The sequence below is a fragment of the Lissotriton vulgaris genome, chromosome 3_1, assembly GCF_964263255.1.
Source record: "Lissotriton vulgaris chromosome 3_1, aLisVul1.2, whole genome shotgun sequence".
In the NCBI taxonomy this organism is placed as follows: domain Eukaryota; kingdom Metazoa; phylum Chordata; class Amphibia; order Caudata; family Salamandridae; genus Lissotriton; species Lissotriton vulgaris.
In genome coordinates, this window is record NC_141689.1 from 373743409 (window position 1) to 373756948 (window position 13540).

The 13540-nt window shown below is 46.0% G+C and overlaps 1 protein-coding gene across 1 annotated transcript in view; it reads left to right on the forward strand.

The window, feature by feature from the left end:
* Nucleotides 1-13540, forward strand: part of CCDC152 (coiled-coil domain containing 152) — an 843580-nt gene that overhangs the window by 594225 nt on the left and 235815 nt on the right. Inside the window, exon 8 of the mRNA XM_086963471.1 lies at nucleotides 11020-11106. Coding sequence (XP_086819597.1) covers nucleotides 11020-11106 — 87 coding nt within the window. The remainder of the gene's footprint in view (nucleotides 1-11019; nucleotides 11107-13540) is intronic.

The window sequence follows — 13540 nt, forward strand, 5'->3', positions numbered from 1 at the left end:
GATGGACATGCCATTTGATGGCCGTCGCCTTTTTGACGACAAGGCAGACCATGCGCTTGAACCCTTTTAAGGACTCCAGGGCTACGGCCAAGTCCTTGGACCTCTCGGCCCCGCGCCAGCAAACGGGTGCCTTTCGCTCCTTTCGTGGCCAAGGAAGGGGCGCCCCCACACGTGCTACCAGCCACACGCCGCAGACTAACATCCAGCGTGGTGGCGGCCGTGGAAATCGCCGTGGAGGCGGTCGTGGACAACGGCAAGGCCAGTCCACACCCTCCCTCGTAGCATCCGCCTCTAAACCCTCCTAGTCCGTGCTTTTTGGCCCACGTGATGCCAGTGGGGGGCAGGGTTCACCATCACCACTCTCACTGGCGCACTGTCACTTCAGGTGGGTGCTGCAGTTCGTCCGGAGGGGCTACTCCCTCCCCTACGAGACGACCCCCCAAGCCATGCCACCGCAACACCACCGCGTATCGGGGGATCATTTGCGGCTTCTGCAGGAAGAAGTTTCGGCCCTCTTGGCCAAGGGGGCCATTGAGTGCGTTTCTGGGCCAAAAGTAGGACGTGGTTGCTACTCCCACTACTTGCTGGTACCCAAGAAGGGCTAAGGGGGCCTACGCCCTATCTTGGACCTACGGAACGTCAACGGCTTCCTCCGGAAGGAGAAGTTCAAGATGCTGACTCTGGCTCAGGTCTTAGCTGCCATGGACCCGGGAGACTGGATGGTAGCATTGGACTTGCAGGACGCTTATTTCCACATCCCTGTCCTGCCGGCCCACCGGCATTACCTGCGGTTCACAGTAGGCCACGAGCACTTTCAGTTTACCGTGCTCACCTTCGGCCTTACCAGCGCCCCACGGGTGTTCACGAAGGTGATGGCGGTGGTCGCAGCTCATCTGCGCAGGTTAGGGGTTTTAGTCTTCCCCTACCTCAACGACTGGTTGTTGAAGGCGGGCTCGCCCCAGACAGTCGTCAGCCACCTCCAGACGACGGCAGACCTCTTGCACCAGTTGGGGTTCTCCATCAATGTGCCGAAATCACCCCTGTGCCCCTCTCAGAAGCTCCTTTTCATTGGAGCAGTTTCGGGTTTACCCACCCGAACAGCGGGTTCGGGATATACAGGCTCTGATTCCAATCTTTCAGCCTTTATCCTGAGTTTCGGTCAGGTTGACGCTACGGCTTCTGGTGCTGATGGCTTTCTGAGGTTCTTCTCTTTCTTCTTTCTTTTGCACTATCAAGGGCTACCTTTCTGCTCTTTCAGCCTTTTTGAGGCTGCCTGATCAACCTTCTTTGTTCAAGTCCCCTATTGTTAATCGATTCTTGAAAGGCATCACACATATGTTCCCTCCTGTTCCCTTTGTGATGCCTCAGTGGGACTTGAACTTGGTTCTTATTTTTCTGATGTGCGCTCCCTTCGAGCCACTTCACAACTGTCCTCTCCGCCTTCTTACTTTGAAGACTGCCTTCCTGGTAGCCATCACCTCTGCCAGGAGAGTGAGTGAGCTCCAGGCTCTATGCTGTAAACCTCCTTTCCTTTCGGTCCATCCGGACAAGGTTGTGTTGTGGACAAGGTCCTCTTTCCTGCCCAAGGTAGTCACAGCCTTCTACATCGGGCAATCCATAACCTTGCCCATCTTCTTTCCGCCTCCGCATCCCTCGAGAGAGGAAGAGAGGCTCCACCGTCTGGACCCAAAACGTGCGCTCTCTTACTATCTAGATCGCACACGCCAGTTCCGGGTGGATGACCAACTCTTTGTTGGTTACGTGGGCGCCAAGAAGGGAAAGGCGGTACACAAGTGGACCATCTCGCGGTGGATCATCCTGTGTATCCAGGCGTGCTACTCCTTGGCTAAGAAGGAACCCCCTGTTGGATTGAGGGCTCATTCCACTCGGGCCATGGCGACTACCACTGCCCTGGGCCAAGGAGTGCCCTTGCAGGACATTTGCCAGGCAGCTACGTGGGCCTCGCTGCACACGTTTGCAAGACATTATTGCCTGGTCAGCCATGTCCGGAGGGATGACTTCTTTGGCCGTTCCGTCCTCCAGGACTTTCTGGTGTGATTATTGGTTCGCAGACCCACCACCGGGGTTGGTATTGCTGGGGTATCAATTCTAAGGTAAGTAATCTATCACTAACATGTTTCTTTCAGATGCACAAGTTACTACTTGTGTAACAATATATCTGTAAGAGACATTAGTTAGTGATAGATTCCTTACCGACCCACCCATCCTCCCCGTTCTGCTAACCGATATCTAGGGTTAAGGTCATCCCCTTTCAGGGCCCTAGTTTCAAGGCACCAGTGTTGGTTTTTAGCATAGCTCTGCGTTTCTGGCGCGGAAAAGCTGTGTCTAAGAACTGACGTCAGCACGCGGAGGCGGCGTCTAAGTACTCCAACGACATCATCACGGCGCCCACGACGCCGACGACGGACGCGGAGCCGCAGACGATGCCTACCGAAACGCAAGGGTACTGCTACGCAAAAATTTCCGGATCCAGTCTGACGCCTGGGGATATTCTAAGGTAAGGAATCTATCACTAACTAATGTCTCTTAAAGATATATCGTTACACAAGTAGTAACTTGTGCTATAGCAACATTCTCCTCCTTGGTGCTAACAGAAAAGAAGTCCCAAACTGGGGAGGAGAACTTTCTGGCACTGCTGGATGTGCCACTTTCAATACCAGATGAACTGGATGGTGCTTGGAATGTGACTCTGTGCAGCTAAACTGTGACTTTTACTACCACTACCTACTGAGATGGTTGAGCTGGATGTAGTAGGTTCCTGCTTATCCTTTGAAAATATGGCAGATGGAGGTCGTGGTGGTGTAACCTGTGTTTGTGGTATTTCTGCTACATCCCGCTCAGTAGAAGCCTTTCTGGATAGGGTGAGAATGTTGGTCTCCATCCCCTTTGGGCAGGAGGGATGTGTGTGATGACCGGCTCGTCTTCATCAACATCATCTCCCTCTTCTACATCTACCTCCATAACTCTACTTTTTTCTGGAACCTTCCTTTTCAGAAGCATTGTCTTGTGGCGTGCATCACTCTCAGACTGAGCTGGTGGCTGCCAAGTGGCATCACGATCATCAGAAGCGGGGCTTGAAGAAGAAGATGATGGACTAAGCCTCCTTTTCCTTGCTGGTGGTCTGGAAGACAGATCTTCCGAAACAGTGGTTTGCTCCACTTTGTCTGCAGGAAGCTCGATTTCCTGAAATGCCCCTACTTCAGGAGCAACAACTACTATTGTGGGCTGTTCTTGTGGCTGCTGCTGCTGTTCTTGCGGCTGCTGCTGCTGTTCTTGGGGCTGCTGCTGTTCTTGTGGCTGCTGCTGTCCTTGTGGCTGCTGCTGTCCTTGTGGCTGCTGCTGTTGTTCTTGGCAGTACAAAAGGGGGTGGTGATAGACTCTGCCATCCCAGTTCAGACATAGCTATATGCAAAATCCGTCCATCACGGGGGTGGTGATGGACGGATTTTGCATATAGCTATGTCTGAACTGGGGTGGCAGAGTGGGCTAAAGAACGGTGATGGATTAAACCCAGATCTTTTGACTGGGTGTGAGTGTTTGATTGATTCAGATGCTCCGTCCATCACCACTCCCTTTTTCACCACTCCCCTTTTGTAACGCTGTTGTTCTTGGGGCTGCTGCTGTTGTTCTTGTGGCTGCTGCTGTTGTTGCGGCTGCACCCTTATCTGCTGAGTTTCCGTCTGTTAGTAGACTGGCTACCTCCGCGACACTCAACATCAGAAGCCCACCCCCAAAAAACACACTTCCCAGCTCAATCCAATGCCATCCATGCCCTAAATGATGCCTAAATTCAACAGACCACACAGAAACACTTGATTAATAAAGCTGTGGCTACCTGCTCTGAGCCTACTGGATGAAAGCAGGCCTGTTGGCAGACAAGGCCAGACAAGCTTACAGGCCTAAGCTTCATAATGGCCACATGGCCAGGCCCAACATCAGAAAGCCCACCCCAAAAAACACATTTCCCATTTCAATCCAATGCCATTGTTGCCCTAAATGATGTCTAAATTCAACAGACCACACAGAAACACTTGATTAATAAAGCTGTGGCTACCTGCTCTGAGCCTACTGGATGAAAGCAGGCCTGTTGACAGACAAGGCCAGACAAGCTTGCAGGCCTATGCTTCAAAATGGCCACCAGCCACATGGCCAGGCCCAACAACAGAGAGCCCACCCCAAAAACAAACACATTTCCCAACTCAATCCAATGCCATCCATGCCCTAAATGATGTCTAAAATCAACAGACCACACAGAAACACTTGATTAATAAAGCTGTGGCTACCTGCTCCGAGCCTACTGGATGAAAGCAGGCCTGTTGGCAGACAAGGCCAGACAAGCTTGCAGGCCTATGCTTCATAATGGCCACCAGCCACATGGCCAGGCCCAACATCAGAAAGCCCACCCCAAAAAAACACATTTCTTAACTCAATGCAATGCCATCCATGCCCTATATTATGTCTAAATGCAACAGACCATACAGAAACACTTGAGTAATAAAGCTGTGGCTTCCTGCTCTGAGTCTACTGGATGAAAGCAGGCCTGTTGACAGACAAGGCCAGACAAGCTTGCAGGCCTATGCCTCAAAATGGCCACCAACCACATGGCCAGGCCCAACATCAGAAAACCCACCCCAAAAAAACACATTTCTTAACTCAATGCAATGCCATCCATGCCCTAAATGGTGTCTAAATTCAACAGACCATACAGAAACACTTGAGTAATAAGGCTGTGGCTACCTGCTCTGAGCCTACTGGATGAAAGCAGGCCTGTTGGCAGACAAGGCCAGACAAGCTTGCAGGCCTAGGCTTCATAATGGCCACCAGCCACATGGCCAGGCCCAATATCAGAAAGCCCACCCCAAAAAAACACATTTCTTAACTCAATCCAATGCCATCCATGCCCTAAATGATATCCAAATTCAACAGACCACACAGAAACACTTGAGTAATAAAGCTGTGGCTACCTGCTCTGAGCCTACTGGATGAAAGCAGGCCTGTTGACAGACAACGCCAGACAAGCTTGCAGGCCTATGCTTCAAAATGGCCACCAACCACATGGCCAGGCCCAACAACAGATAGCCTACCCCCAAAAAAACACATTTCCCAACTCAATCTAATGCCATCCTTGCCCTAAATGATGTCTAAATTCAACAGACTACACAGAAACACTTGAGTAATAAAGCTGTGGCTACCTGCTCTTAGCCTACTGGATGAAAGCAGGCCTGTTGTCAGACAAGGCCAGACAAGCTTGCAGGCCTAGGCTTCATAATGGCCACCAGCCACATGGCCAGGCCCAACATCAGGAAGCCCACCCCAAAAAAACACATTTCTTAACTCAATCCAATGCCATTCATGCCCTAAATGATGTCTAAATTCAACAGACTACACAGAAACACTTTAGTAATAAAGCTGTGGCTACCTGCTCTTAGCCTACTGGATGAAAGCAGACCTGTTGACAGACAAGGCCAGACAAGCTTGCAGGCCTAGGCTTCAAAATGGCCACCAACCACATGGCCAGGCCAAACAACAGAAAGCCCACCCCAAAAAAACACATTTCCCATTTCAATCCAATGCCATCCATGCCCTAAATGATGTCTAAATTCAACAGACCACACAGAAACACTTGATTAATAAAGCTGTGGCTACCTTCTCTGAGCCTACTGGATGAAAGCAGGCCTGTTGGCAGACAAGGCCAGACAAGCTGGCAGGCCTAGGCTTCATAATGGCCACCAGCCACATGGCCAGGCCCAACATCAGGAAGCCCACCCCAAAAAACACATTTCTTAACTCAATCCAATGTTATCCATGTCCTAAATGATGTCTAAATTCAACAGACTACACAGAAACACTTGAGTAATAAAGCTGTGGCTACCTGCTCTTAGCCTACTGGATGAAAGCAGGCCTGTTGACAGACAAGGCCAGACAAGCTTGCAGGCCTAGGCTTCAGAATGGCCACCAACCACATGGCCAGGCCCAACAACAGAAAGCCCACCCCCAAAAAACACATTTTCCAACTCAATCTAATGCCATCCATGCCCTAAATGATGTCTACATTCAACAGACCACACAGAAACACTTGATTAATAAAGCTGTGGCTACCTGCTCTGAGCCTACTGGATGAAAGCAGGCCTGTTGGCAGACAAGGTCAGACAAGCTGGCAGGCCTAGGCTTCATAATAGCCTCCAACCACATGGCCAGGCCCAACATCAGAAAGCCCACCCCAAAAAACACATTTTGTAACTCAATACAATGCCATCCATGCCCTAAATGATGTCTAAATTCAACAGACCACAGAGAAACACTTGAGTAATAAAGCTGTGGCTACCTGCTCTGAGCCTACTGGATGAAAGCAGGCCTGTTGACAGACAAGGCCAGACAAGCTTGCAGGCCTATGCTTCAAAATGGCCACCAGCCACTCGGCCAGGCCCAACAATAGAAAGCCCACCCCCAAAAAACTAATTTCCCAACTCAATCCAATGCTATCCATGCCCTAAATGATGTCTAAATTCAACAGACCACACAGAAACACTTGATTAATAAAGCTGTGGCTAACTGCTCTGAGCCTACTGGATGAAAGCAGGCCTGTTGACAGACACGGCCAGACAAGCTTGCAGGCCTATGCTTCAAAATGGCCACCAACCACATGGCCAGGCCCAACAACAGAAAGCCCACTCCCAATAAACACATTTCCCAACTTAATCCAATGCCATCCATGCCCTAAATGATGTCTAAAATCAACAGACCACACAGAAACACTTGATTAATAAAGCTGTGGCTACTTGCTCTGAGCCTACTGGATGAAAGCAGGCCTGTTGGCAGACAAGGCCAGACAAGCTTGCAGGCCTAGGCTTCGTAATGGCCACCAGCCACATGGCCAGGCCCAACATCAGAAAGCCCACCCCCAAAAAACACATTTCCCAACTCAATCCAATGCCATCCATGCCCTAAATGATGTCTAAAATCAACAGACCACGCAGAAACACTTGATTAATAAAGCTGTGGCTACTTGCTCTGAGCCTACTGGATGAAAGCAGGCCTGTTGGCAGACAAGGCCAGACAAGCTTGCAGGCCTAGGCTTCATAATGGCCACCAGCCACATGGCCAGGCCCAACATCAGAAAGCCCACCCCAAAAAACACATTTCCCATTTCAATCCAATGCCATCCTTGCCCTAAATGATGTCTAAATTCAACAGACCACACAGAAACACTTGAGTAATAAAGCTGTGGCTACCTGCTCTGAGCCTACTGGATGAAAGCAGGCCTGTTGGCAGACAAGGCCAGACAAGCTGGCAGGCTTAGGCTTCATAATGACCATCAGCCACATGGCCAGGCCCAACATCAGAAAGCCCACCCCAAGAAAACACATTTCTTAACTCAATCCAATGCCATCCATGCCCTAAATAATGTCTACATTCAACAGACCACAGTGAAACACTTGAGAAATAAAGCTGTGGTTACCTGCTCTGAGCCTACTGGATGAAAACAGGCTTGTTGACAGACAAACCCAGACAAGCTTGTAGGCGTATGCTTCAAAATGGCCACCAACCACATGGCCAGGCCTAACAACAGAAAGCCCACCCCAAAAAACACATTTCCCAACTCAATCCAATGCCATCCATGCCCTAAATGATGTCTAAATTCAACAGACCACACTGAAACACTTGCTTAATAAAGCTGTGGCTACCTGCTCTGAGCCTACTGGATGAAAGCAGGCCTGATGGCAGACAAGGCCAGACAAGCTTTCAGGCCTAGGCTTCAAAATGGCCACAAACCACATGGCCAGGTCCAACATCAGAAAGCCCACCCCAAAAAAACACATTTCCCAACTCAATCCAATGCCATCCATGCCCTAAATGATGTCTAAATTCAACAGACTACACAGAAACATCTTGATTGATAAAGCTGTGGCTACCTGCTCTTAGCCTACTGGATGAAAGCTGGCCTATTGGCAGACAAGGCCAGACAAGCTTGCAGTCCTAGGCTTCTAAATGGCAACCAGTCACATGGCCAGGCCCAACAACAGAAAGCCCACCCCAAAAAAACACATTTCCCAACTCAATCCAATGCCATCCAGGCTCTAAATGATGCTTGGAAATTAAACACATTCAAAAGACACCTAAGGAACAGTTGCTTCATCATGCACACACCCATGAGGCCATGACTAGCTCGGGCCTACTACTGACTACTACTACCCACTAAATTTAAAAAAAAAAAAGGAATGATAGTTACCAAAATGTAATTGTAGTTGCAACAACTGCAATGCTCACAATCAAACAGACACAAAAACCACTTACTTGTAAAATATCCAATCCTCAAATCCAATTGCAATGATGCAGCAGACAAAAAGAGTGATCTTTCTAGCTCAAAATCCAAAGGCAGAATGAGCAGGAGATGGACAAAGCACTGGGAGGAGCCTGCTGGACAGGAGCAGGAAATTGGAGATTCTGTGGCACTTCCTCCCTCTCCCTCCATTTTAAAAAAGGACTCCTTTCACAAAAAAGGACAGCCAAATGTCAATCTGAGGAGTTTTTTTATCCAAATCATCATTTGCAGAAGGTTTTCTGCTAGAGCGGATATTCTTCTCCAAATTGAAAATTTTACATGCTCGAGTTCTCGAGCTTCACATTACTTCCGCCGGAAGTCGATGGCGCGTCCAAAATGACATGTTTGTGTTCTCTCGCTCCCTGTCGTGTTGGATATGACGTGTTCGAGTTCTCTCGCTCCTTGTCGCGTTCGATATGACGTGATTGCGTGCTCACGCTCTCTCTCGCAGTGGAGAATGACGTGTTCAAGATCTCATACTCTCGCAGTGCATGATCGCGAGACAAATGACGTGATCGCAGGAGAGCGCAAAATGGCCACCAACAAACCAACATCTCGTGGAGCACGCGACCGGATCGGGAAAACTTGACGGTGAACGCAGGGATCCAGGTAAGGCTATCACGCATGCGAGAACATATTTTTACAGCGCGAGCATGAACAATATTTCCAGTACGCTACGGATCGTGGAAATTTTGGCATTTTGGCGTTCTCCGCTGAAAGCGAAAATGTCAAATTATCACAATTTCCGCGAGCGAACGGAATTTGACACCCAGGCCTACTCATTAGCACTTTAGGGCCTTTTGTGTCAAGGTCTCCTGGCCAACCCACACAAGTGAGGTACCATCTGGAGACTTAGGGAAATGCTGTGTGGTAGGAAATGTGTGGTTCCTCACCGATTCATGATGTTTTCCTCACAGAAATGTGAGGCAAATGTGCTCATTGTGGATAGGAAAATGGAGTGGGATGTATACGAAGCAGACCTCCCTGGACTCCCCCCAATGTCTAGTTTTCTGGGTCTTGTAGGTTTTTTACAGGTGGCAGCATACCCAAGCCCGAAAAGTACAGCCGTTCACCATTGCAAGTGGGACAGTTTGGGGAGGTAGCCACACTCTCCTGGCCCATAAGTAAAAACAGCACCCAAAAAAATCAAATGCCCTCTTGCTTGCCATTGGGATGGAATGCTTTAGTCTGCAGGGGAGTAGAAAGGCTGTTGATGTTTTAGGTGTGTGGGTGGGGCCTGATGTTAGGATGGGCAAGACCCATCCCATTATTTTATTCAAAAATATATATTCCTGCTATATAGTGGGATTTCTGCCCCCAGGGGCAAATTGGGAGCACATCTCCTTTATGACTGGAGGGGGGGCCAGGGCAAGATAGTTTATCTCTTTCCTTTTGTGGTGGGGTGTGGACAGAGTATAACACCTGGACCACTTTCTTTTGCCTGAAAGTCAAAATACCTGGTGTCAGGAAGAACCCACCGAACTTGCCCAGGCGTCTTGTGGGCTTTCTGCCTGGCAAATACTCAAAATATGAGGAATCTGCGGCTAGATAGAGCCTCTACCAGAAAGAGCATCACCAGAGTTAAGTAACTTCCTCTACTGGACTTCTTACACTGTTACTCACAGGGATGCATTCCTGTGAGTAACAGCAGGTTCAGTAAATGACCTGTGAGACACCTGTTTAACACCTCACCCTTCTGACTCTAAAGACTCTTCCAGACTTCTCAGGCAGTGAAACATGTTAGTGTTCCTTAAATCGAAACATGCATGCAACCGTCCAAACCCCGCCACTGATTAAAACGCCCACACAGGTGCGAAATGCGCGCTGCGGTCAACGGGTTAATCATTTGCTAGGAGAGGTACCTGAATAAATTAAACCCCCCAAAAACACCATTGTCACATATTTTCACTGTAACAGTTTCAGCACACTTTAAATGATATAGACGACCTAGACACCTACAAGGGTTAGGAACTCCGCTTCCATTTAGAATAAGATGGACTACAAATGAGCAGGCGGTGTTTTACAAGTGAAGTGCTACGAAGGCCAGACTTTTGATGATTAATAATGAGCAAACCAGATCCACTACCTACTAAAACGTACTGTTGACATAGACCTTTCTATTTATTTTCTTCAGCACACCAATGATGAGAAGCCCTGGACAGGGAATATTTGAACATCAGTTATCCCGCCGGTACATCTCTTAATGAATCTCGTCCTGGTCCCACGTTGGTACTTCACATTATATATACTTGAGCTTGATGACTAAAAGACATGTATAAGTCAATAGCCTCCCCTCGAAAAGAGTAAGAGAGGGGCAAACAACTGTAGTACGATGAATAGATGAGTGCCTAATTGGAGTCACTGGTTGTGGGTGGAGTGTGTTCTAGCTAGTATCCATCTAAGCTCTGTTTTAGTAGCAAATAAGAGGTTGAGCCTAGAAGCAATACAGGCATTATTTTGAGTGTTTTGGGATCTAAGCTTACAGATTCGATTGTGCATGAGTGGCAAGCAGTATACATGTTACAAGCCAATTCTGTGTCTTTATCAAAGTCTTATTTTTCCATTCAGTTATTCTAGATAATACTTTTAAGGAATACAATTATATTAAATGTAATACCTAAAATCAGTATTGTTCTCATTCAATAATTACAGTTATGTGTTTTAATTTACTGCAGTTTAATGCAAAGCTATCAAGGCAGAAGAGTAAATCAACAAAATCGTACCCAGACACGCCTGTTTTACCTCAGCATATCTACAGGATGGTAATGTATTATTTAAAGCCATTTTTTTATTTGATTACTTTTTGGTGCGAAATTCTCTTTTAGAGTCCATGGTTATGGACAACATTTGTTCTACTTGATATGTAAGGAACATGTGAGAAGATTAGGTGCATGCTCTGTGTAAAAAAGAAAAGTTAGACCATTTATTGTGTATGGTATCCGTTATCTTAGTAAGAGTTAATAGTCTAAAAAGTAGACAGGCACAACCCATAACCACTTTTGAGACAAGGCAAAATGCAGCACCCATCTTTCACCCTTCGTCCCTGCTTCTAGAGAGTGGAGAGGAATAGTGGCAAACAATGTAGTGACTGAACCACTTTATATCCTTCTACTCTTTCCTGCTATCCATAGGTCGAACGGAGGAGTGGGCTAAGCACTACAATTGTCTAGTTTATCTTAGCTATGATGCTTAACTCTTGTTATTGCACATTTTGGAGTTTGGAACTTTTTATGGCAACCAGTGAAGGCGCACAAAGTCCATTCAACCTTTCTACAGGTCGCACATCGATGGACCATGAGCGGTGCACACTTTGGTGGTCCTTACTGGACTAGTCTCAGTTTGTGAAATCAAAGGTGACCATTACAAATAACAGCAATGTAGAGCACATTTGTCTCTGCATTAATGACAGACATTGAACTCTCAACCTTAAATGTTTTGTTTAGAACTTTAGGAATACAACAGTAAATTCAAAATAGTCAAATCCAATTAGTCCATAAATCAGAGTCCATAAATCAGAGTACGGAGCTCATTGAAAGTATGGAATCAATCAAGAATTCACCAAAGTTCATTTCATTTAAATGCAGAGTATTAAAAATGGGAATAGCATAGGTTAGCCTTCTAACGTGAGTGGAAAGAGTTATCCCCATCACATCAAGAAATCACACTCTCTTTAAGGGTTCTAAATAGAGTATTTCATACATTTAATACAGTTCAAAGGGTATGAACCGATCAGAATAAAGCAAAAGAGACACATTTGCAATTGAATACCTTCAACGTGTATTAGTCCTGACAGCCTTGGATAAGAGAAGATAGTTTTTTATTGCACAATTAATTCAAATCATTGCAATGAGGCCACATATAAAACGACGATATAAAGGGCATATTTTTTTACATGTACCATTATTAACAGTACCTCAAAACATAACAATCTCCAAAGAACATTTTATCACAAAAATTCTTGGAAGAGAAATACATAACAGAACTCTAATTAGTTCCCATTCCAATATGGTGAAGACAAATAGTATCAAGAGAAATTACCCAAAGAGGAGAAAAAATGTATAGATAATCAGTCACCCAAGCGTGTAAAGTTAAACAAAGGGGAAACAGTAGAACCTAGTGAAAACCATAGACATAGTCTCCACTGACGAAGAAAAGTTTCTGATTAACTTCGTAATTTTGGAGTTCTCGACTTTAGTAAGTGTGTAATGAATAATAACACTTTATCTTTCACGGGATATGCTACTATTTGAATGCTTATATTTAGTGTTTGTTTTTAGGAAAACCAAAACACATTAGTATCATCAGAGCGAACACGATTGGAAAATTCACGCTCTACGTTGTTAGTTTATTTCGATCTGAATTGAGTATGATAAAGACGTGATACCTTAGTACAACTTCTGTCTTGAACATTGTGAGACAATAATAGGTACGGTTACAGGTTGAAAAGTTACCAGTAGGTTGTAGATTAAGAAGGTTTCTGTATGTTATTACACATATGTTTTGTCTTTAGGATCTATTGGACTGACTTACTAGTTGTTATTTTGTTTCAACGTCCTTTGATGGAGGGTTCACCTTTTATGGTCATTAGATATTAGAGATTGATTTTAATTTTGAGCCCTCATTATATGCAAAAAAGCGGGTAACTGATAACGAATAGGTATGGTTACGATTAGCACGGTTATCTATCAACTGTTCCTAGATTTCACAAAATAAATTGACAACAGACTGATATTTGCATTTGCATATATTTTTCTGTTTTAGACCAACGGAGTTTGTTTTGATTTCTAAGTACGTTTGTTGTGGACGGACTGTACGAGCCCGATTACTGCTATCACTACTTCGCCCGTGGTAGGTTAAATGGTCTTGATCACTTCATTTCTGGGATAAGGTGTTCTTCTATTTAGTGAGCACACAGTGGAGACTATATCTATGGTTTTCACTAGGTTTTACTGTTAACCCTTTGTTTAACTTTACACGCTTGGGTGACTCATTATCTATATATTTTTTCTCCTCTTTGAGTAATATCTCTTGATACTATTTTTCTTCGCCATATTGGAATGGGAACTAATTAGAGTTTTGGTATGTATTTCTCTTCCAAGAATTTTTGTGATAAAATGTTTTTTGGAGCTTGTTATGTTTTGAGGTACTGTTGATAATGGTACATGGTAATGTAACTCAGCAACTAGCTGATTGCAA